We start from the raw sequence: 26,684 nt of genomic DNA, 5'->3' as shown, positions 1-26,684 counted from the left end.
GAAGCATCCTGATGAGAATAATAGACTGGAAATAGATTTCTAATCTATGGTCCACTTCTGCTCAAGACAGCAGTGTGCTTAAGTCTTGTTAAGCAGAACTTTAAACATGTGTGTCAAGGCTGTCCTGAAGACTTTTTCTGAATTGAGGCTAAGGCCTTATTTTAACCCTTCTTGTTCTTGTAGTAATTTTTTTTCCTTACATCAATCACATCAGCATTTAACAATATTAATAACCAACAGGACAAATCCTGCTAGCCTAGCCCATACCAATACTGTATTCTCAGTTCCTGGAGGTGCCTTACAAATTAGGTCAATTGATAGAACTCTTTGTATGAGCACTAATTAACACATTTAATCAGCCTGAATCTGAGTCATCATCAAAATCAAATTCAAGCTGGAAGGGCCCTCTGGAAGTCACCTAGTCCTCCTCCCTCTCAAAGGGCTAACAAAAAAAAAAGAGAGTCCTTTAAATCTCTGCACCCCTCCCTCTCAAAACAGGGGCAACTTCAAACTCAAACCAAGTTCAAAGTTAGGTCAGGTTGCTCAGGGCTTTGTCCAGTCAAGTTCTGAGTATCTCCATTTCTTGGATAGGAAAATGTTCTTCCCTTTAAAAAAATATAAAGAAAATATAAGCTGTTTTGGGTTTTTTTTCTCCATTTCTTTTTGTTATGCATGCTGAGACAGACCAGAGATTTGGTTGTAATCTAGCTCAGTGATGCAAAATGAATTTGACTTTCATTAGAACACCTTACTCAAGAAATAGATTTAAAAGCAACCAAAATGAGGTGTTCAAAATAAGTACTTTATTCCCAAACACCTTAGTTTCTTTTCATTTTTGCAATGTACAAAACAAATGTCTACATTTCTTGCATTTTTTTCTTTATAATTTGATTGCTATTCCAACAGCAGTTCCACCAGAAGTACAGTGTGAAACTGAGGTGTGTTGCTCACCTGCAAGGTAAATGATCCTACTTTCATGATCAGCTCATTCTAAGATTTTGTTCCTCTCCCATTTTATGTCCCTGTAGAAAAACTTGCAACAAGCCAATTTAGCAAACAAATGAGTACTAAAATACGCAAGACTAACACAGTATCAGGACTAAGCAACATGGTAAGTTCAAACTTTTAGCTGAAGCAGTTTGGAATGTGGGAGAAAGCGGAGCCACTCCTTTACCATAGAGCCTACGAATCACAACAAAACACGCTGATTAGATAGGCTAATATTTGATTTACCACCGAGGTTTTAGAAAATCTTCCCAAAGATCTTCTAAACAGAGGGTTTAAAAAAAACAAAATGATAAAACTTTTTAAAATTCTCATTCAAGCCAACTCCAGCAATGGAGTTACTCATGAATCTATTAAAGATTAAAAAAAAATCTCTTCTCTGATTCCTGGGGGCTAGACTGAGCCATAAGGCATGAGCAACTTGCCATAAGGCAAGGCATAGATACCAGACTCTTTATACAGCGAGGCATCTCCAAGTGCAATGGGTGTTTGCTGGAGAGTCCCAGCTGTTTCTCCTCTACCTTTACAGCCTGAGATAGCTGCACAACAGGAGGCAGCACTGAGTAATTAGCACTGCGAGTACCTGGGTGCAGTTGTGGTCTAGACAAAGGCCTAGGCTGCGTGAAGCAATCAAAATGCAACAGTAATATACTCAAAACAGGAATGCTTCTGCAATGAACTTTACATATTCCTCAAGAAATAATTTTGATCCTTCTTCTTTACTGTAGTAGAGAGTTTAGACTATTCTCATGGCTGTCTGATGGCTAAACTTCATAAAAAATGGGATTGGTGAACAGGAAGTACTGAGCAGCTCATTCAGATTACAGACAACTCTGCTATTCTAAAATTCTTCAGTGGGACCTATAATTTATCTCCATTAATAATGTTTTATCTTTTTGTTAAGTCAGAAACTTATAGAAAGTATTAGAAAATATATTTCCTTGACTTCATTAAAAAAACATGTACAGAAAAGGCAGCTGTAAGAAGTCACACATTTTATATGTGCCTGATATATGTCCACAAACTCTACTAGATTCTGCTTAGATTATTATGGATTTATTATTTTCCTTGACTTAAAAGATTCACAAAGCCACGTTATGTTATGAATTTCTGAAATTCCCTTTGCACTGGCAGAAACAGTGTCTGATTACCAAATTTACACATGACCTCTGCATTCTGAGAAGTGGGAGGTATATATTACCTGCCAGGTCCTGAATCAGGACATTTATGCCCAAAGAACCACAGCAACGTGTCATGGGACAATTGGTTAGCATGACTGTGCCCTGGAGAGAAAAGCACATTGATCACTAAGGCTTTCCGAACCTAACCTTGATGAGCATCTCCAGACTGAGGATCTATTTAATTTAAGTTAATTTGCCTTCTGCTGAGTCAGTGGTTTTTACTTTCAAATACCTTTGATGTATGTGTCCAAACTCTTTAAATCTAACCTAGTGTCAGAGGGGGAGAACACAGACTGAACTCTGCTCAGTTCTCCTCATGTTCTTAGCTGTACTCACATTCTTAAGTTTTCTTTCCGTTACATCTGTAAACTTCGGTAGGTCTCTGAAATGCTGTCTATGTGCCAATTTCTGTATCTTTACTATAGAACAATGTAACTGTTAGTTTTTAAGGCCAAAGCTTGTAAAGTACAATAAATAATGAGACAGGGTGAGACAAGCACAGGTGAATTGAACAAATGCTGTATATAGAATAGAAGCCACAGTCCTCCTGCGTACGTATAAAAAATTAATGATATCCAGATCAGCTAAACCAGAACAATGATTCTGTCTTAATTCTTGCTTAATTCAATAGGCAAAAAAAGATTTCACAGTTTAGATTAAAGTTGTAGTATAATGAGTTTCTCTAAAGTTAATTAGTGAGCCTAGAATAAATCCCTAGGATCATTCTTTGATATCCCATTTGCACTGAGGAAAACAAGATATATACCAAGCAACTACACCTTTAATCTGGGTTCCTTCTCTATATGGTGAGAAACAGAAAACAGCGTTGCTTTGTAAATCAGACCCTTAGTTTTGCTTTAAAAGGTATACCCAAAGGACAAAGAAATTTCTGTGAATAAGACTAACAGTCACAAGCTGTGCAACCTCTTAAAGACTCATTTCACAAAACCGTCAAAATGCAGGAATTGCCCCTCAGCCTACTACCTGACTGGGGGAGAACCTGAGGATGTTTTGTTAGTTTTGTTTTTTGTTTTTTAGTAACTAACATGTTTTGTTAGTTTTTTTGCTGTTGTTTTTGTAGCCTTGTTTCTAAACGTTGTAATCTTTGTTTACTCTTATCCTTGACAGAATTTATTTACTTTTCATCTTTGTTTAGTAATAATCAGTGAAGCTGACACACTCCAGTCCTGCAGATCCTGGCATGTTTTTGAGATGTCAACTCTCCAGCCTGATTATGGGGTTTCCCTAGCGTCATGGCATGTGCTTTACATGCTATGACAGGGACTTGTTCAGTAACTAGTGATGCCACATTACGCATCTGTGGAGAGTAACCTGCTCTGGCAGGTGAAATACAGTACATTAATTAATTCAATAGCAATGTTATTTAGGAGGAATAAGTGTTTGTAAGATGTTGGCAAAAAGAAAAATGGTACAACAGCTGAACATCTTTTACAATCAAGTTTTAAATAGAAAATTGTCACTTGGGATTTCAGATTCTCCTTGATGCTGAAAGAGCTTAAAGGGACTTCTCGAAAAGCAGTTGTACACTTCCTAAAAACTGGGTCACTAAAAAACTTCAGAAGCCTGAAGCTGGACAACAAATAATTTGATACTAACTTCAGATAACTAATAGTTTTTGCACATTAAGAAATTCCTTTATACACATATGTCTAAAGGCAACTCTTAGGAAAGTTAAGCAAGTATTTTTCCCTTGACAATTTTAAAATAAAGTATTTAGGTCTCCAAGCTGGAAATGGCTGCAACTAAAATAAAAATCAGCAGTTTCAGAATGCACTAGTCAGCATTACCTTTAGTGTCACTTAAAACTGAACCAAAGGCACTGATCACCACATCAGCTTTCAGACGGACAACCTGATCCACATCTTCTTTCCAATTTCCATTTTTGTCTTGTTCAGTTCGAACAAACTCCATAGCAACAATTTGTTCACCTCTAAGTACCACTTTTTGAGGGGAGAGGAAAGGCAGAAATTCACACTTTTCTTCTTTTGCAAGTTCCACCTGTAGAGTAAAAGTAATAAAAAACTGAAATATTGTTCTGTTTTCATGACGAGTTTTGACTCATGATGCTACCATACATTCTTATTTAGTAGAAGGCATGCCTATGGTATACAGATAGTCATCTTAATACCAATTTCAGAGCCTCCAGTGCTGTTGAATCAATCACTTCTAGACAGGGACACTAAGTAGATTTACAATGGAAATATTTTTCTGATATATTTTTTCTTATCATTCCCTGTTACTTTGAATGCATATAACTCCTTTGAGGGCAAAAGAGTTACCTTATGTAACTATCTTTGTCTTTTTAAAGCAGCCCAGTAATAATTAAGCACATGACCAGATTCATGTTCCTCACGATTTTAAGATGGGTTTGTTATCATATATTGAATACCATGTGTTAAAAACAGTCTTCCGAGTGACAATGCAGACTTAAGATTTTCTGAATCTCTGCTGTGGTAAAACTCCTGCTGAAATCAAGAAGCATTTTGTTGGAGCAAAGTCTTCAGGATTTGTTTGTGTATGTTTATGTGACAAATACTGTTTCTGTACATGTAATATCCTAGCTGACATTGTTCTTGTGTGGCCATTACTAGTTCAAGATATTTTGATTTTACAGCTTTTAAGGCCATTGTGTGATCTGGTAAGTAGGTGCGCATCAATGACTTGTAGGAACTGACACAGGCTGCTAACAAAGATTTGGGTACACAGCAACAACTGATTCTTGATTAGCAAGAATCTGAAAAGCATGCAAGCCTCTTCATTGCAATGGCTTCCATAACCTCATCATTTGTGTCTAGCATTCTGAAGGGCAAGAGAAACTAAAGTAAATTATGCATCAAGAGACCTTCTGTTCCTTTTTAAGTTTTTCCATTCCCCTTGTGTAAGATCTCCAAGATATCCACCTTCTTGAAAACAGATAACTAAATTCCCATCAGTCCCATGATGAAGATGCATTAAATGTCCCATTACTGTAAATTACACAAGAGTGTAATGTATGCACCAAATAAATTACAATGGAAAAAGACCACCAAAATGAGAAAAAAAACCTGAAAAACACTCCTCCTGTAATAATACAGATACATTGAAAAGGTTAAATCAGTTTCAAAATGTGCAGATGTACTGATAAATGCCAAAGTGCAAAGACAAACCAAAAATCAAATCAAACACTGAAATCTGTGATGGATGGCATTGCTTCATTGCCACTGGCAGTGATTCAAAACCAAAATCACTGTAAGTAATTTCCTTAAAAATTTTAGAGATTCCCAAGGCAATGATAGGATCACTGACATTCATTAGACAGTAGCCAGAAGATACCATTCTAGGACCTAAATATGACCTGAAGAGTCACGTACAAAACTCATATGGCTGCTTCAGTTTGGAGATGTTTGATTTCTGGAGTTCTTCCAAGAGCTTAAGAATTTTATCATATTTTCTAATTTATAAGAAATTCTAACCCCCTGCATGCAAGTGCATCGCTCTGACTTCACAAGGAATGGCACATGTACAGTAGAGAAAAATGATTTATACAGAGATAAAAGTGACCCTCACCTCTTTAATAAGCATTTACATATTTTAAGATCAGTTTTATAAAAAAAACCTTTTAGTAGATATCTTTTAAGTACCTATAGAGCACACTTTTCAGCCCTACAGAAATAACAATAATAATAATAATCAATATTTATTCTCATAAATGCTATTATTCAATTTTACCTCTTCTGGGACAGCTCTGATATTAGTGAATCCCTTTCTGAATACCACAAATACACGGTGAGCTCCACAGCGTAAGGCAGATGTTGCACAGTCAAAAGCCGTGTCTCCTGCCCCAAGTACAATCACAGTTCCATGAATTGATGGCAATGGGGAGTGACAGGCACACATCCCTGAAAGAAGAAAGGAAAACTCCATTTTCAAGAAGAGAAACGATTTCCTGCATGACAACTCAAAAGATACTTGTACACAAAGCAGTGTAAAATTACATCTTACAGTTTCTGAGCATGCAGTGTCACTATCAAATTATTCTGCTTCACTGAAAGACAGTTTTATTCCCATTTTTAAGACACACTCATATACATAATTTCATAGTATCGTTAAGAAGCAGCACCTTTCTCTCTGGGAAGGATACAAACTACAACACATTTGTAAGACGGCAGGTCCTGTTAGGTTGAAATTAGTATTGTAACATCTTTTTATTCAAAAATTAAACCTCTCTCATTCATTTCTCTCCCAGTTAAAAAAAACACACATATTTTAATAGAGCATAAAGAATAATATTTTGTATTTCTGTTAAAAAAAACAAACAACTTTTGAGATGCTGAAAGCTTTGTATAATAGTTTCTCAAACTTGGTTCCTTAGCCACACTTCTCTACAGGGCATTGACATTATTCCGATTAAGACATGGTTCTCAAAAGCTATTCTCTGTAACAGCTGAATATGATGCAGAAAGAATATTATTACAGTAATTCCTGGATCATCCACTGGGAGAAAATGTTTAATCTATAGTAGTTTTCTACAAACTGTTTGCAAAAAGTTACATCGAGAGAATGATGATGTTACATATTAGTTATCCACAGCCTCTATTTGATGATTCACTTATACAAGAAATTCTTAAGTAAAACTGAACTATGTGTACTGCATGTACTTGATTGCACTTCATCATCAGTTTAAACACAACTGTTGATTAGGCAAATTATTGCAATTTAAAAAATGATACCATAAACACTATAAAGCTGTGTTCTCAATGAGCCTCCAATAATTTCAGTCATGAGGGGTTAAGCTGACCATATAATCACTGCACTGGAACTCTGAGTATCCTGCTATACCAGTAGCAGATTTTTGAATACAATTGTAGAGAAACCCCAGTATCAATCTAATTCAAGGATACAATGCCTTAAATTCAGACATATAAATGGAGGGAGAAAGGACATCCTACTACACAGTTCCTCTCTCCATTTGTAAAATGCTTGATATATGGCCAATGCTATCACTTTCCCATATGCACATGGCATTACATTTACTGTTTGCTCAATAGGCTTCTATTCTAAAGTATGCTCTCTCTAAACTTTTCTCTATAGTTTACTTTTAATGAACTTAATCCTCCACAAAAATTGTATATTGAGCAATGGAAAATGAGTAAGTGCAGCAGGCGAATGGCAGCTCAGAGTGTCATTATGAAACTTTTCAAACAGATCAATCACAACAGCCTGCTTAGCTCTTGGGTCCTCTGACAGCTAAGGTCTCAGTTCTGCTAGTAATTTCACAGGGCTGGAAGGGTACAGCAAAATTTAAGAATTTGAAACATAACCTAAAGATAACATGGACACTCATAAGTTAGTGTTTACATATTTGCAAGGGGAACCGCTTTTGGAGGAAAGCATATTAACAAGTGAGATTCAAAACTTAGCAGTGGAATCTTACAAGTGGGCAGAATATTTGGATAAGTCTATTACTTAGAGAACTGTCACCATAACATTAAGGGCATAGTAGGATAGATCAGAATATAGGATGAGTATATTTTACATTAAAATCCCATGCTTTAGATAGTGAGAGGTGGCTACAGCTACAGATAGACACTAGGAAAATTAAAGAAAATAAGAGAGACCTAATTAACAGACAACAGCAACATTGACATTGAAGAGAGATCTATTACTGTCAGTCAGAAAAGGGTATTTCTTCACAGTTCTTCATTTTTTCCTTGTAGACTTAATATATAAAATACCATCATATATCCTGGCAAATAGGGAGTGCTACTTTGCAACATTTTCAAAGATGTGGATGCAGGCAGGTAACAAAGTACATGAGTCCTACATGTTTGTACAGAATTCTATAAAGTATTTTTAGTCAAACTCATACAAGGGGGATTGTTTTGGAGGATTTATTTGTCTTTTGTTAACCAACAAATGTTTTACTGTGCAGATTCTCAATCTGTTTCTTTTTAGACATCTCTTTCTTCAAGAAGACCTTTCCTCCCAATTCCTTTGAGCTCACAAAAACAGACAAAAAAGAACTATTAGATCAAAACATCAGAAAGATGGGACAGATGGGATGCAGAATGGATAGAATTTCCCTTCCTAAATATTTTATATAAAAGGCGGTAAACAACTTTACTTTTATTTGCAGAATAATTAATTTGCCATAAGACATAAATTCTTTAAGATGCTGTTTGTAGAAAGTCTACTAAAAAAGCAGGCAGCCTTATTTGATGCTAAAGTTTCTGAATAGTCCAAAGAAATCCAAGTCTGTAGACAAAAAAGGTACATGTGTGATTAAATATGTGGTCACATGTGCAGGACCACATACTGCACTGAATATATGTCCAGAAAACTGTACGTTGAATTATATTTTATTAATACTTTGGGAAATCTAGACTGTGAATGAGTGTGGTGTAAAAATCAGGAGCCCCATGTGATGCATCTGTGTGGGGGCTCACGACCTCGCATTCAGGGCCACCCAAAACAGCTATACTTCCTGTGAAGCAAAATGAGTCACCTCTGCACTCAAAACAAAGACATAAAAGCAAAAAACAAGATTATATTTCATGCCTGTGAACTGAGTGTTGTCTTATTAACCCCTGGTGTATTACCATTGTCCTGAGTCCTTAGACTGGAAGTTCTTTAGGTAAGGGACTAGTGCTTCCTTAAACGTGTCTGCAAAACATGCAGCATGACTGATTTAGGATAAACATGCTACAAGTGAAATCAGTTATAACATACAAAGCGGCTGCTTATAGAGGTTGGCAAAACCTTCTTCAATATCAGATCATTTCAAGACCACCTTATATTCACTATGTGTTATTTATATCACAATAATAATTTACACAAATAAGAAGCTTATGACACCTTTTGAATATAGCTCAACATAACAAAGGTACTTATCGGGGTAATAAACTGCCACGTGTTTATATATTTATATAATGTATCTTTATTCACTTTACAATCTCTGTGATTGACCATCCTGACCACTCTCCTTAGGTTGCAGGTCACCAGGAAAAAATCCTGCCTAACACCTGTATTTTGGGAGGTGTTTCATAATTCGATGTGCTGTTGTACGACCGCTGTGCATTTTGACATATCAAGAACCACTAATGACTTACTTTTACAACAACACATCACACACCTGGTTTACTTGCCATTGCTACCAAAGGTAGGAAGTCTTTAGATGTGTAGAATCCTTGATCCATTCTCAGTCCTTGGAATATACTGTCTCTGTTTGGTTCTGGCAAACCTAAAATAGGTATTTTTAAGCAATCAGAACTAGAAGAGAAATTGCAATGACAAAAATATATTTCACATTACATACACATTCTCGAAACCTCCTCAATACAAGCAGTTTTACAAAACCTCACGTGTGAAACTTCCTAAAAGAAGATCACAAATGACTGCATCTTCATGCTTATAGTCTGCAGATCACTGGTGCGCTTTTAATAGTACTGACACTTGAAACTGTTGGATAACTTGTGCACGTAGATAAGTCATACCAAAACAAATGCAAGAGCAGGGGATAGAAAGAACAGGATACACAGGGTTCAGAAGCAGGGAAGTTACTGGGGAAGACAAGACAGTGGTAAACTTTTACTGTATTAACTTCAAACACATTTAACTCTTATTGCTGTGAATTGCTTCTGTTCCTTTTGTTTTGATTTTTTTTTCCATTACAGGTAGTCTGCAGGTAACACAAGTGAAGCAATATTAATCAACTTAACTGACAAGGTGTGGGGCACAAATGACAGCATTGTAGTTCTGTCTTGTGAAAATTTGTATGTCATCGTTTTTGTCCATTCTTGATTGTTTTCTCAAAACTGCAAGGGGTCCTTATTGGCTGACGTTTATCTGTAGCTATTAATAACCCACACTTATGCAGAAGCAGTAGGACACAGACAGGGATACGCTTCACAACCAATAAGAGCAACAAACATCTTTTAATCAAAGAAAGTAGTAAAGAACATCTTCCAATTGCCAGAGAGTATCTTCTCGTTGCTGTGTGAACATTTGGACAACACACTGCAAATGTATCTGTCCATGGGTCAGATTCATCACTAGTTCAAAGCCACTGAAATCAAAGGAGTTGAATTAAGGATATTTTGATTCCAATAATGTTTAGGCTGACTGCTATGATAAAAAAATAAAAACACACAAAAAAACTCTAAGAGGGAGCCAATATAAGTGGCATTTCCTGCTATTTATACTACTATTCTGCAGAAAACTGCAGGAAAACCAATTTTGCAATATTTACATTTGAAGAAAATGCAAAGGATTTTTCTCTTATACCTATAAACATCTGGCATAGTTTCAAGCTCTTTGCTAAGCATCCACTGGAAGTTGTAAAGTTGTACTAAATTATAATGTATCCCCTCTTGCTGTGTATTATTTGCCCTGCTAATGATTGCATTTATTTTTACTAAAAAGCAGAGCATGAGTATGTCTTAAAGCCACCAGAGCAACTAAGAGGCAGACAGACAAGGACAGATCAAGAAAGAGATCAAGAACTGATAAGATCCACTTTAGAGAGACACTATTTCATAATAAACAGACACCCTACAGAAGTATGCTTTACAGACAGATCAAATATTGATAAACAGTCAACGACCTCCCAGGAGAGGGAACATTTGAAGAAAAAACAGCTACAGAGAAAAAATATAGTTTAGAGCAAACAGTTTTAGAGAAGAAATAAGATTAAAAAAAGACGTCATCTATGAAAGACAGAATTTAGATAAAAATAATGACCCAGAAGTTATTTTAAGACCCTTCTCCATCCAAGAGAAATACCCTTTAAAGATGAATTAAAGAAATCCTTTAGCAAGAGGGTGTTCACAGACTAGTACAAAACAACCAGGAGCCACTCAAGAAAAAATGACTAGGAAAACATGAGGTCTTTCCCCTAGCTTTTCCACTCATGTTAGTTTTAGTCGGTTCTCTTTTCTCCAAATCCACCTGCAAGCCATCTAAAAGGCTTTTTTATTTATTTATTTGGCATTTCTTATCCTGAAACAATCTTCCATCATTCTAAGTCTCATGTATTTAACCCATACTAAGGCCTGGTAATAACAATTATTTCCTTTGCTGGCAGTAAACAACAGCGTAAAAACGCAGTTCTACCAGTGCCATTCTGATGGACCCTGCAACCAGCTACGCAAGGAGCAGGCTGCTACAAGGCCACTGGCCTTCTACAGCCAAAGCTCTGGATTTCTTGGAGTTTCAATCCCTTTATCTGCTGCTGCTGGGGAACAAGCTTCCAAAGGAACTGATTTCTAAACCATACGTGGAAGCCTCATGGGCTGTAGGAAAATGGCATTTACTAAGAAAAGAGAAAGTAAAAATATCGTGAAAATAATGGATTGCATGACAGATCTAGTTCAGCTCTAACCTAGACAGTCGCAGTCTGGGTCAGGTACAGTGTAGAAAGCAATCTCATTGCTATTCCTGACCCTCTAGTTTGCTAGGCCCTGCCTTTCATCTCCAGATGCTTCCAGGTCTCTCTCCATGAGCATCGTTCTCTTTCAGTGCAAAGCACTTCTTCCTTCCTTCCTTCCCTTGATCCACATAACCCCTTCTCTCAGTGGGCTATAACCCTGTGCGTCACCATCAGTGTCTCACTCCAGTCTAACATATCATATACCTTCCAAAGGCATTAGCCACTATAATAGTGGCTTTAGAAAACATAGTATGTAACCTCCCATTCTTATACCTTTTATATATATATATATATATATACACATATATACATATGCATATATTTATATATAACAACATGTACACCCTGTCAGGGCTTTTTACTCTTTGTTCTCACATAATGCTTATGCAAGCTAATTTTCTTAACCAGAAGTATCAAGTTCATCATCTTTATTTAAAGAGAGTCCTCTTACAGTCTCCTTTTACATTTACTTGTAGCCTACATCAAAATGAATCACTAAATGATTAGAGTCAATCTGTCATAGATACACAAAGCAATATACAAGAGCGATGCATACAAGTGTAAGGGATTGGGCTGCAAAGCAATGCACCTAGTCCAGTTGGTTGCTGCACCAAATAAATCAAAGCTTGTCAACACATCAATCAGCTAAGTCTGAAAAGGGGGGAAAAAAATTGCTGCTGCTATTACTGTAACTATTGCCCAGACCTGGAAAGGGGGAGTAGAGGCCCAGCATGTCTGTCTCTCCTGTTTTGATCAAATCCCTTCTCCCCAGAAACAGGAATGCCTTCTGAGCCTGAACTCATTGTTTGGATTACTTAAGTCTGACATGTTTGAGCAGATTTGCAGTTTCAAATGAACTTCTCAGCCAGTCTTAATAACTGACATACAAAATAAGCCCTGTTCCTTGGTAAGGGTCAAACGTAGTTTTCAGTAGCAGCTGACTGAAAACAAATCTCCAGACAAAAAAATGGAGCTCAAGTTAAAGTGTAAATATACAGTAGCCTAAGGGGAGAAAACTTGCTAAAGCACTGTAAATTTTTCTTTTTTTTCTCCACATCCAAACATTGAAAAGTTTTGTTTGCTTCATTTTTAATCCCATTAATAGCATATCTTGGAAAAACTTAAACTGGATGAGGTAAGCAAAGAAGAGCTGGGATCCTTCAAGCGATATTACCTCTCCTCGTATTCCTAGTTCCAGAAGAGCTGTTACTAACAGGAGAGTACAGAGTTATCAAGATGAGACCTGGCTGAATTGTTTTTACCAACCCTTATTTTGGAGTAGAAATGCAAATTCAGGCTGGATAAAACAATCTGTATTGCAATACATTAAATAATATCTTAAAAAAGCTGAAACGCTTCTTTCTGACATTTTTATAATGGATCTTTCAACTTTTTTATTTCAAAATGACATTACATTTATAGATTTATCCAAATTGAATTCAAAACAAAACAGAGAAAATTGCTTTTACTTGCTGTGCAAATCTTTTTTCTTCCTTTTTTTGAACTAGCAAACCAAAACTAATATCAAACATTCACAGATCATATTATTTTCCCTAATCACAAATTTATGTGACTTTTTAAAAAATGTTCTCATGTCATACAAATTTGGAGCATGAGTTAGAGATGTAGAGGGTGGGGAAGGACTTCCCACCTCTTGTCATCTCTGTGAAAACCTGCACATATGTTGCTGAGTTGAACAAGATTTTGAGAACTCATAGTTACAGGAAAAACTGTGCTAGGCAGAAAAAATAAATATCCAAAGATTCCTCTTCACTAAGCATGTTCCACCCTTCCCAGCCTCCACGTCACAGAGATCTGCAGAGGAAGACGACACCAGGAGATCCCAGGACCAGCTGGAAAGCCTTGAACTGCTGGAATCTAATGAGCATGAGTAGAAAAAAGTATGAATCACATTACACCCTGGATGCGGGCAGAAGAAACATATGATTAGCTGTGTATTTGCTCTGGTGGCACTGCAAGTTAGCTGAAATAACATTTGTGAGGCCAAGCCCAGACAAACTGAGACCCAGACTGTTATTCAGGATAGGAAGCTTGAACACAGCCTGACAATGAAGCTTCACAGGTTCTGTACCAGCAGGAGCTCACCTTTGGCCAGTTTGAGGACTAAAAATAGCAAGTTGTGCATAGCCATGTAGATACACCTTGGGAAAAGGAACCATGAAAGGCTGATGGAGAGAGACTGATATGAATTTTAGAAAGGAATTGTCATGGTCTGATAAGCTATTTATTAATAATATTTGTTTTATCTTTGTTGTTCTTTTCTTCAAAATGTGATAAAATAAATATAGAACTAATGTAATTGCCGTCCCAAAGTAAATTTCTAAATCCATCATTTCCCTTCTGAAAGTGTCCTTTCGAATTAACAGAAAAGGCTAACGTACCTATTTTGTACCATCTCCCTGCCCTTTTATGCACTGAGCTATTCAACCTGTTCCTTGTGTTTTCATATAAAAATAGTTCATATGTAACACTGTCCGGTAACATTCTGACTTGCCCAGAGACTTACGGATACAGGCAGCATATGGTCAGAGAACGACTACAAAGGTGCATGGCAGAAAAAAAAGAACATACTGTAAATTCCAAGCACATAAGCATCCTTTAATATTCTTGAATGCTCTGTTCTTCTTCAACAAGTCTGGTCTGTAGTCTGGGGAAACGGAGAACAAAATCTATGTATATAAAGCAGTTTTATTCTATGTCACACAATCCATGAATTGTATGAATTGGCCCATGAATTTTAAGTACATTAAAGTATTTTCTTGAAAGATTACATTGAAACAATATTCTCTTAACTGTCAAATTTACAGTTTTCCCTAGACGTAATATAAACTATTTGCAATCAGTGGCATATTCTCTACCTATTTGTTTATAAGTCACATTTATTCATATCAATATTGATAACATTGTTTTCCATGGATCAATATTAAACATTTTAGAGGTGAACTATACTGAAATGCATTACCAAGACACGGTACCTAAGCTGTGCCACACAGCTGATTATACTAAATACACCATTACAATTCATGTTATGACAATCACCAGAAATGGAACAGAAAGCCACTGGTATCTAAAGAGTTACTCTCTGTACATTTTTAAAGGTTTGATCCTGAAAGATGAAACTCTCAGTAAAGTTGCAAATGCTCTGCAGGTGCTCAGCTTCTCTCAAGGTCAGTCCATTAGTGATTAACACATTAGTAAATACTTTTGAGGCTTATATTTTTAAAGGATCTCTCTCATTTTGCTGGAGAATGCTTTTTTTATGGTGGCAGCTTTGTTACTTCCTGTTGTGAGGTTCAATAGAATATGTTTTCTAGGTAGTTGATTTTTTTTTGTTTGTTATGTATGTCAACGGAGATAAGTGTTTTAATTACTTTTTTAATGTCTATGCTTTTGTATTTTCCTCTTCTCCCTTTTTATTTCCTGCTGTTGAGATTACTGCCTCATCTCCACAGCAGGTGGCTCTTTCAAATTTGTTTTCTTTGTAAGTCTGGTAGATTTATTTTGTAATATAACTGCTCCTTTTTACTGTTTTTTATTAATGATTTCTTTATTTTGGAATAGGATATACTTGCAAGGTCTGTAAGAGTAATTCCCTAATGATGGCTAAGGGCTTTGCTTATAGAAAAAGAAATATATGGGGAGAAAAGTAAAAGAACTATAAGACACTTGGGTTAGTGTTTTCTTACCCTCGAGTTAGAATGAACACTGTGTACGATATATGTGAAAGAAGGCCCTCCACATCTATCATCAAGATCCATATACAATTGCTGCAGTGCATACTAAGTTGAACGGTAACGTACACACCACAGTATTTTTTAGAAATGTCCAAATAATTAGCTGAACCTGTAAGTAACATGGTCCATTGGACTCAGACCTTACTTTATTGTTAATTTAGATCAAGATACTAGGATCTAAACTCCTAACAAATGGCATTGAAAGAGCAGGAAAAAAGTGGCTGGATAGACCATCCAGAACCAAAGCTGCTTTTATAATCCTAATTCTCTTTGAAGACCATTGTCCAATTCCTGTTTAGATGTGGCCAAAATTTCACAGGAACCAGGCATCAGAAACTGCAAATGGGAAGAGCAGACAGAATTTAGAATCGAGTCATATTTGTGATGGAAATTAGAATTATGACCATGCAATCAATGTTCTGTGTCTGAGCTTGAATTACAAAACCCTACAGCGTTATGGTCTGTCCTCATAGCATTTAGTGATCCCATGATCAGATCAGCTTGACATCCATGTGGAGTGAAATGTCCAAAGGCAAATTATAACTTTTTAGCCCCATCAAATCTAAAAATAAAGTCCACTCCTAATTCGGTTTTATCATAATTAGTCTAGTTTTTTTCAAGGCTTTAGCGCACCTTCCACAGCCTACTTCTAGTCTTAGTTTTCTTAGTAATTCTATTACTGTTGAGACAGGAGATCTGGTCCTGCACTTTGAGTATTATTGGAATAACAGTGAAGTATGACTGAGGTAACGTATTTTAGTGAAAATCATTGAAGTGTTTCAGGATGATTAAGCAAAGATCTGAAGAAGTAATGTGGTAATTTTGCAATCCTCAATATCTGGGTATTCAATTAAGCAACAAAGACTTAACTATCAGTGAGAGCTGAGCACTTACCCTCTAAAAGCACTCTTAAATTGCATACCTCAGAACTGAAGCATACAGTATTGCTAAGCTTTTTAAAAATATAATTCTTTAAAGGACACTCTTGAAGAAGTGATATTAGGTTGGACAAAAATATACAGCTTCCTAAATTAAGGAACAGATGGCAATTCTAGTATTTCTTCTCAGGTTAGAAAGTGATATTTAATGTTGCCCATATTCAAAGTAATAGTCAAATTGAGGATGCCAGTAAGTTAAATGGAAGTTCCTTTGAAAGGATGTGCTGAAACGGAAAGATTACAATGAAGTAAACCTCATCACAGCAAAGGATGAATGCAGAAGTCTGCTTACCTTCCCCCTGGGTTCTGTTCTGCCCAGTATTGTTTATTGCAAGACTTAAAATACTGAAACAGTTTGCTATGCATCTTGATTTGTGGAACATAAGAGTTCTGTAAATTCTAATACAGAATAACTGAAGAACATCTGCTGTAAAAAAATAAAGTGGAATATTGCTGCAAACCGTTCTTATGTCATCTTGGCAACATTTATTACAACTGGCTACAAATCTGAAAAGGTCACTAGCAAAAATGCATTTAGTAGTCTCAGCCAAATCCATCTCTAACATAAGAATGTGCCATTCCACCCCGGGAATGAGCTTTCTCCAGTCTACTTACAATAGAGCTGGACTGGATTTTCAGTCCTGACTGGAATCTCGGTCACTTCACACAACTGGCACAAGCTGCCATTATTCAGGAGCATCCTTGAACTGGCATAGCAGGGGTGCAGAAGTTTAAGATTTGACATGCTAATGTTGTCACTTCCTTTCTCCCTTCCTTCTACAAGCATGTTCTGAGCACTAACATGCCAAAGGAAAGACCCAGGGGGCTGCATTTCCTTCAGACACCAGCCAGATACTATTTGTCAGTGTGATACACTGCATCACACTAGAGGAGTAGAAACTGGCCCAGATGCTTCCTCTTGTTCAGTAAATGGTGCATAAGTGAACTGTCCAGAAGAGCAAGATCATCTCCTTGGGGACTGCCTGTCAGTAAACTCGAAGGACACAAAAAAAATCAATATCTCAGAAGCAACAATAAGCTGGAAAGAGATTTTGATACAGCATGGCACATCTGAATATGTACAAGTAAAAGCAAAATATACTGGATGGAGAAAGAGGATTTGGGAGCAGCAGACTCCTAAAAGAAAAAAAATGAGAGAAGGAGATATTACAATAGCTGTCTGTAAGAGGAATGCTAACCATACCCAGACAGATTCATTGTAACATACCTGTCTAATGTGACCAGTTTATAGGCAGTCAAGCTGGCACATGGAAATGATACAAAGCCAATGAGAATTTGCAAAGGGAAAATGAAATCTTGGCCTAGAAAAGTATTCTTCATGTTAAGCTTTAATTTCACAAAAATTGAAAAAAAAAAGATCTTGAAAAGCTGAATCAATAAAAGCTACATATGGTAAATATGCAGGAAGCGGGTTAAGATGAGTGCAAATCTGACAGAAAACATAAAGAAAAAGCCACAAATGCTTAGTTGGCATCAGAAAGAAAAATAAATACTAGGCCTCTACACTGCTGCAAAACAAATGTTGACCATCTATCAGTGGCAGCAAATTCATCTTGTGGAAATATACAGGGAATGATCAAGTTAATACTCTGGAATAAATGCCTTTGGTCAGATCTCAGACACTGTACAGTGAGGAAGTTGCTGTGAAGTTGACTGAGACACCAACTCGCACTAGCTATAATCTTGTCCTGTACTTTTGATACAGCAATATAACAGCTGATTAATATTAATAAGCTCTGATTTTTATCTTTTTTCCTAAAGTTGAAAAAATAGTACAGAGGAGAATGACAGAAATATTTAACCATAGTCATTTCTCTTAAACCCAGTACTACTACACTGTTGCATACAACTTCCATAGCATCCTGAACTCCATTCAAGTATGGAGACTATAAAACAGTAGGATAGCTTAATTACAGCTTTGCACCCTGTATAATAACTGTATTTGTCTCAAATATTCATAAAATGCTACTTATTTGGGTAGAAGATCCTGCATACTAAATACTACTCACAGATTATATGACTCCTTGGTTATTCCTATTTTTAAAATGTAACAGGGATTCATCCAAACCTTTTACATACATACATATTTTTAAAATAAACTAGTCTTGAGTGTAAAATAGCAATGTTTTCCAAGTGCTACTGAATAATTAGCACTTTACCTGAAATTTCAATACAAGAAACAAATATTATTTCCCAGTACTTTGAAAACTTATTATAACATATTATATTGTTTTCTTTTGAATCTTAGAATATTAATACAGCAGTTTTGTCCACATGGAAGAACAGAAAGATGTTATAAAGATTATTCAGTAATTACTTCCATATTGTTCCACCTACGCTGAATTTTTGAATCACTTCAGGTATACCATCTCTACATATATTTTAAAATAATGCCTCAAAAAGAATTCTAAACATTATTCATTTTTCTGCAGCACAGATCTACGACTGAAAACCTATCATCAGTGCATTCTGATGAAAAGGTAATAATTAAATCTTTTTTTCCCTCCTTCTACAGCACATTATTTGACCTATGATAAAACAACCTATCAAATTTCCATTTATTATTTCTACCTGAAGGGCTTTGCTAGCTCACACAAACATAAATCTCCATATGTCAGATTTAAACTGTACCTGTCCCAGCTGCTAGGAGGGTTCATAGCTCTTGCCCCTTAAAAATTACCGAATATCATCAAGCAACATAACCTCCCTCCAGCCTTCACTGACCCTTGCAATCAATAATATTTGTAACCTGTATGCGCACAGTTAAGTAGAACAGAAGCCAGGCACTATCCTAGTTAACCACACTGAGCTGGGATACTACAGCCTGCTCCCTTGTGTTTCCTGTGATCAATTTTAATCTCTGGACCAAGAATAAAAGAATGCAGCCCCTTGTTTCCGAATTCATCTCAGAAGGATGTTATAGATTTGTAGGTCTGCACAGGGAGCAGTGGATTTAATAAACCAGCAGTTCAAGGAAAGAATACATCTAAGCTATGATTCTTTCTCATTACCCTCAGTGCATTTTGGGTCTTCAGAAGACAATGCAAAACACAGGAAAATACACATGTGATGGCTTAAAGAAAGCTCTCTCTGTTAAAATACTATCAGGTAACAGTTATTCATTATAGCTGTATCCATTAGTGCCATTATAGGTAAGGTGGGATCAGTGACTCCATTATAATCACTTTGTTTAAAGGTTTATAAATAGACTGCCAACATTCATTCCTTCTGGAAAAAAGTCATATATTGTAAATTAAACAGAAAACCCCTAAAAGTAATAAAGCCCAGTTCTGCTCTGTTAAAATGAAACAATTATTATGGAAAGAAAGAGTAATTCAGGTTTTTGATGGTGTTTGTTCTCTTACCTCCAAACTAATTTTATTTAAAAGGAGGCAAATTTGTCAACCAATTAGTCTAATTGGACAACTGCATCTGAATGTAGAACAGGAAGAAAGCAACTTCAGAAACCTACTACCAAAGAAAAGGTGCTTTTTGAATCTGTCACGCTACCAGAATACGTTTCCAGAGTTCTTGTAACTGCATATTTATAGGCTTGGCTATATCAGCTCCTTGACAGCAGTTCCAACGCAATGAATCATCTATCAAAACATTTGAGAAGGCTTTCTTACTCATTTCTTTAAAGCAACATTCTGAAGAGACACTTTCAACATGATTATGTTCCAGTGTTCAGTATCAATTAAGAAAAATAGAATACAGAGTTTTATAATTGCAGGTGAATAATAAGTATCCATTGTCAGAGGCTTTATCTTTTCAGATTGTCACATGCTGTGTATCAGTATGCTGCAACAAATATGACATTCTTGAAACATGCTGGAGGGTCAATAAGTTTTCTTGCTGAGGTCACTCACCCACTTCACATCAGTGTCCTTATCATCAAGCACATATTTACCTGCCTTTCCTTTAAAAAGGGGCTGTATTGAAAAGGAGCTGTAGCAAGGGGTTTTATGTAAATATTCTCTTAACATGATATTCTAGTACACAAGTAGATCAGCTGTGATACTTTCACATGCTGGAAATAATTAAGCAAGATTGTACTTTGACCTAACCCCCTCTGAGTAAGGGTCAACAACAGAAAGAACAGTCATGAAGTTGTCTTAAGTTTTCTCTTTTATCCATTAACTAAATGTGAGTTCCTTTCCCAGCATCAGCATATGTTGCATTTCATATGAAACTTTATTTAACAACAGTGTCTTTCTTAGCTAATTACACCATTTTTTGTCAAGTGCCTGTATTTTTCTTGGGTGTTTCACATGCTGCTGAAAGAGTACTAAATCAGGTACTTTGGGCAGAAACATATGCAGTTGAATCTCAGATACTGCAAAGCTACTATCTGGAAAATAGACAGAGAAAAGATGGTGAAAATCTTCCAAATGCTTTTTCAACACCCAACATTCGAAGACAGGAAGAGAAACATTGACACTGAAGATCACAGATCATGGATTTAGTCTGTGGGTGCAGAAATCTGCACAGACATGAACGAAAGGACCCTCCTCAAGCTCATTTTTTGTGTGGCTAATTAAAAAAATTCAAAAAGGAGAATTTGTACCTCCTATGTTAGGGAATTAACTTTTGTGATACTTAAGGCATCAAAAAGGTAGGAACCTATGTCTCATTTTAGTCAATGAAGAGGTGGCCACCTTCCAGAGAGAACTACATTTCAGAATGTCAAACTAGCTGCCTAAAATAGCCTATGGCCAATGGTGTGAGTACTCCCAAGAGAGCATATGCTTCCCCTGACACAAGCACTTGACCCATGTTAACGCTAGGGCAGTCACACAAACATATCAAGGAATGAGCAGAGTCCTGAAAGTCGCCTTGGTGCATATTTTTGTAGTTAGAATCCTACAGCAGTAAGATTCTCTCCCAGTAGAGTTTCAAATGGTAACAAAAACAAGAAGCATCTGATCAATAAATAGAAAATCAAGTTACATAGTCCCAATAGGTCCCTCTAACAAGGATTTCTCTCTGAAATGTTCATGCTTGTCTAATGCTGCTGCTTTTAATCCTTTCACACCAGTGGATCCTACATGCTTGCATTAGTCCTAATGTAAAACAAATGAACATTTTACATGAGGATATCCACTCTCCTCAAGTAAAGGGGTTAATACTTAAGTAAGCTTTAGGAATGTAAATTATTTTCCCCATGTGGCTGAAAAACTACATGACTTATTCATTTAAAAATTATTACCATATAAAATCATTATTATCTCTGCAGTTAATGTACAGTTCACTGACAACCTTTTGGACCATTACAATTAAGAAAGGCAGCACCCTTAATGAAGTTACAAAACACATTGTTTATTAAATAGCAAATTGTATCTTTAATTACTTTAAATATTATAATCTGATGAAAAATTATTTCATAAACCTCAAGACAAATTATGTTAGAGATGAAGTATGCATTTTGTTCCTCTATGAATCCTAAACAGTACTTTCAATTTGCTTACAGGTTTCTCTTGTATGTAAATCTGTTCCTGAAATTACTTTCAAGTGCCTAAACCCAATGCCACTAGCATAAATTTAAAAGTGGGTTGTGCTACTCTTTCTTTTTAAAACAGATTTAGCTTTTGACAGATGTAGAAATTGGCAGTTCTAGTAAATGAAGCTTTTCTAATAATCCTCAGGAGGTAAACTGAAGATAGGTTTCTGAGGGGGTGCCAAAATCAGGCTCATTGAAATAAAGACAATTTGGGGGTTTACTATAATTTATGATATTGCTGCTCTATTCTGAGCTAAGAGATAACTTTGTTCAAAATTATCAAGGGCTTTGGGGATATGCTACAATGCCAACAAATACATACTGAGCTAATTTTAATATTGCATCGTGTTTATACAAAGTAATCCCTGTGCATTGTCAAGACACCTTTTGCTGTCTGTCCAGTATTAGACGCCCCTGCTTGATGTGCTGACCATTATTTGAAAAAGGCCAAGAGTTCCACAATTAACTGGGAAGCAAAAATACTTAACTGTTCACAACATTAGGCCCTTCACTATGCTTTGGATCAAACCAGACAGAAGTCAATATAAAAATGCATCATCTTCTGTAGCATTAAGATGAAATTAATACAGTCAACTTTGCTTATGTCAACATCAACTTGCGACTGAATATTTTGACATTATTTGGAAACCCTCAGTTAGCTATAAAGCTTTCTAAGGATAATCAATGTATCAAAAAAGCACAGAGACTATTTTCAATTCCTTTTTGCTAAATAATCTGCAACATTCTGTCTATATACTTTATCATAAATATTTTAAGTACTCTAAAACTGAGGACATTTATTCACTGCAGCACTGTAATTGTAAAAATGAAAAAAAACCCTCTTCTGCCACATGGGGCAGCATTCAACACTTGATATTGTAAATATTATATAAGTATAAAATACAAGAATTGATAAAATGTGGTTTAAATAAAAATACCCTGAAGGTCAATAGATAATAAACATGCATACTTGTACAACTAGTACAAAAACTTGTGCACATGGAAACTAGTTTGCACAAGACAGTTAAGAAACATCAAAGACTTTAAAGATTCAGTCAAAATCTTAATGCAATTTTCCTCTGTTCTCAGGAGATATTAGTATTTGAAAGTGACTTCTTAAATACCACTAGCTGTAGTTATAGATGGGTTCTACACACAAAAACAGTAAATCTATCTCTGATGTCACTTCTTCTGTAGTTGCCTGAGAACAGGTCACAACCATTTTTCAGCCCTGATTCTCTGATATCCTTGACACTGGAGCTCAAGTCCACGTAAATATCCAGTCACGCAGATGGGAAATTATACTCTGCACATCCATTGCTCTATTGACAAAGTTGTCTTTCAGGAGTTTGACCTCAACAAACCAGTTACACCAAACCAAACCCTTCACACCAGTATTTTTAATGACAACTTAAGCTAGTTTTGCTTCACATATAAAATTAGACTATGCCTGCTTGAACACTTGCCACAGAATGACTTTAATTAACCTTAGCAGCAACAACAGTTGTATAAAAATGAAGAGACTAGGATAAACATCCTAGAATCCTCTACTAACCAGATCTACCCATACCTACTGCATTCTGGAAACCACCACTTTATCTCTGATTATAGTATGTATGTAAGTAGAAACTAATGTATGCAAATGCAAAATCAATACTACATATAAAGGTAGCACACGTGTGATGAAAACTATCAACCTGATAGCTGTGCACTGACAGCCACATCACCAAGCATATGCCTATGTACAGAGCCATACGTGCAAGTGCAGGTCTTCACAAGAGCTCATGCCCTCATATTTATTTTGGGAGGGATTAGGATTATAACATCTCTCGAGTCTGCAGGCAAATGCTGAGCAGACATATATTTATATATGAGACAGCCACATTTTTCATGGCTACCTCTATCATGAATTTAACATAAAAGAAAAAGCCATTTTTAAAGACTCATGGCTCAGGAACAAAGTAATCAATTAAATTATTTTTTAGAATACATGAATGAGCAAACTGTTCAAAAGTCAAGAAACAAAGTGTTTCTAAATGCAGTCTTTTAAGATTAAAAGACTAATATTCATGCACTGTGGGGGAGGTTTGGGGGACTTGAATATTTACTGATTTATTCATTCAATCAATTACACAAATAGTTTAGAACACTGTGCTGAAACCAAGACTCCCAAATACATAGGTGTTACAAAACAGAGGAATATCAATTAAAGATAATTCATACACCCAACTAAAATGACTTAAAAACCTGGATTATTTTAGAAAGAGAAAAACAGAGAACGAAATGCTCAGCAAATGGAGCAGTCAGAAAGATGCCTTAAACGCAATGTTATGACATTGAAAAAGGAAAGAAGAAACAGAATATTTAAAATTTCTGAAGCCTTGTAATTAAATGTATAACAAATGCAGCATGCAGAATTCCTGGCTGTACTGTAAGAGGCATAAAATTCACAAAATGAAGGTTGTGGTATTACAGCAACACCTTCCCATTTTCACTGCATGTAGAAATGCAAATCGGTTTAGCAGACAGCAAGCTATACTCTACGCTTGGCTGCATGAGTTATTTCGATACCAATAGTAATAAATAGCACTTACTGTTTGTAGTGCTTTCTGTTTTCAAGGTGCTACACAGACAGTCAATCTTCAAAATATCCAGATAACAGATAAGCATTTATCCCTGCTTTATAGATGTGCAAAGAAATTTAAGTGATTTGCTTAGGACCATATATTAGAAGCAGATAGTGATGGCTCCTGGGCATTCACACAATAGGATTTAAAAATGCTAGAACAGTGGATCTTTCATAATCAGAATTGTTATAGTCAGGGAAGCATGTAGACTATTTACTGCCTAATGCCATGTTAGAGTGAATGTTGTCTTAGCAATTCCCTCCATGCAACAGAAGCACTGCCAGCACCCAGACCACCTGTGCCCGACAGAGGAATCAAGGTGCTGAGGGAAGTGGCTGATGTCCTTGCAAGGCTGCTCTCTATGATCTTTGAAAGGCCGTGGAGATTGAGGGAGGTCCCTGGCAACTGGAGGTAAGAATTAAGCCTCCAAAACACAGACACTTTCCAAACTCCCAGTTAGAGCTTATCATTTCCACCAAAAGGCTATGCCAGAATGATTCAATGTTGTCCTTAGGATTAATGCATATAAGAAAAAGGACAACACAATACCATTTACTATTCATGGAGTTTAATCATATCAAACTATTTAAAAAAAGGGGGGGGGGCAGCTGGGAGACTCTGTCAGTGGTGACAGAGGCAAAAAAGGCATCCAGTATGCTAGGGCTGCAGGCAAAGGATCAGGCTGCTGACTAGGTCTGAGGTAGCTAACGGAGCAGGATGCAGGGGACTACTGGGAATTACATGAGAAATTGCTGGATGTGACAGATAACAGAGCGAGAAGCCGACAAAGTTACAGATAGTGCCATGAAAGATGGTTGCATTTCACAGGTTAAAGGGAAGTTATATGAAAAACAGCCAAACTCCACAGATCTTTGGAGGGGAGGACTGGGGACCTTCTGGGGAGTACAATCTTGCAAGGCCAACAGCACTTAGGTAACCATATAATTAATAGCATAAAAGACCAAGATTAAGAAGGTAATGGTATCAGAAATGCCAAATTTCAGTACAGATTTAGCAAGACTAGAATCAACAAGGGAAAAATTATTAGGGGTAGGCTGTTTATTTGGGAAGGGATTATGGCAGAAAAAGGGGTGTAAAACGGCAGCAAAAAGGAGGACTAAGAAATGGGAAAATGGAAACAAAAGTATGCAAATCATGTGAGCAGTGCTGTCGCAGGGCCCTTGCCGGGCATCCCGCACTCCATCACTGCAGCTGGAACAGGGCAATAGCCAAACATGCCGTTGTGGCCACACGGCAAGAGCAGCACCCAGACCGGCAGCTGGGGGCCAGGGGGAGCAGGGGGCACCCGAGCAGACAGACTGAGCATCCTGGTACCACCATGGCAGGGCCCTTCCAGGCCCAACAGCAGTGCCCTGCCAAGCAGTAACAGAGCACCTCCGCATCATCTACCTCCACTGCCAATACATCACCTGCCCCAATCAACAATAGTCCCTTTTTTAGCCTTTTTATTGATTATTGTAAAATACTGACTTCTGCAACTATTTTCCCTTGTTTTAAGGAGTTGAATCATATCCACAGGTCATGCCAAACCATAGCTATTTTGCCAGTAACCTGTATACAGTGGACACAGGTAGAAAGACTTGCAGAGTATCAACAGTTGCTAAGGTGGGCAGCTACATCGTCTGTCTTTGGGAATCACATGTGAGTGCTAATATTAAAAACCCAGGAATCATGTTCTCAAAGTGTTTGGCAGAGAGTAAATCAGAATTAGCACCTAATTAGAAGCCTCCCTGTTTCTGCTAACTACACACTGAGTACAAGGAGGTCAGTTGCAGAAGCAGAGAGGCTGGCGCCTATTTAATGAACTGTGTCTTTGAATGAGATGGTCAGTTGGTGTCAGTGCAGAAAATTGTAATTTTCCTTCATGATTATTAGCTTCCAGTATCTGAATTTTTTTTTTTACTTATCTAATTAAGCATCTTCTCTTACCTGTCACCTAGAAACCTTAGCTATGATTTAATTATGTTTTGAAATAAACAATATATTGGCTGGCATAATAATATGCTTATTCTTCTAGCTGTCAAAGTAAGGTAATTAAAATCAGTGCAAAAATTTCAAAATACACACATTTCCCCATTTTTCAACTTACAACAGTGGACCAGCCAGAAGAGATATTTACAATTTTTTTTTTTAAATTTAGATGTTACTTATTTGGCTTATGTGACAAATAATAACTTACAAAGAATAGAAAAGATCTAAATTCATCAAA

At 36.6% G+C, this 26,684-nt stretch overlaps 1 protein-coding gene across 2 annotated transcripts in view; it reads right to left on the bottom strand.

Annotated features, from left to right (window-relative positions):
• The window catches only part of DPYD (dihydropyrimidine dehydrogenase), a 382,796-nt gene that overhangs the window by 194,237 nt on the left and 161,875 nt on the right, over window positions 1–26,684 (bottom strand). For both annotated transcript variants that reach the window (XM_067300877.1, XM_013961321.2), the window contains exons 9-11: window positions 9,319–9,426; window positions 5,916–6,085; window positions 3,995–4,205 (exon numbers count right to left, since the gene is read on the bottom strand). In XM_067300877.1, coding sequence (XP_067156978.1) covers window positions 3,995–4,205; window positions 5,916–6,085; window positions 9,319–9,426 — 489 coding nt within the window. The remainder of the gene's footprint in view (window positions 1–3,994; window positions 4,206–5,915; window positions 6,086–9,318; window positions 9,427–26,684) is intronic.

Source organism: Apteryx mantelli, chromosome 8 (genome assembly GCF_036417845.1).
Source record: "Apteryx mantelli isolate bAptMan1 chromosome 8, bAptMan1.hap1, whole genome shotgun sequence".
NCBI classification, from domain to species: domain Eukaryota; kingdom Metazoa; phylum Chordata; class Aves; order Apterygiformes; family Apterygidae; genus Apteryx; species Apteryx mantelli.
Note: the sequence above shows the minus strand (reverse complement) of the source record. Positions and strands in the feature narration are given on the sequence as shown.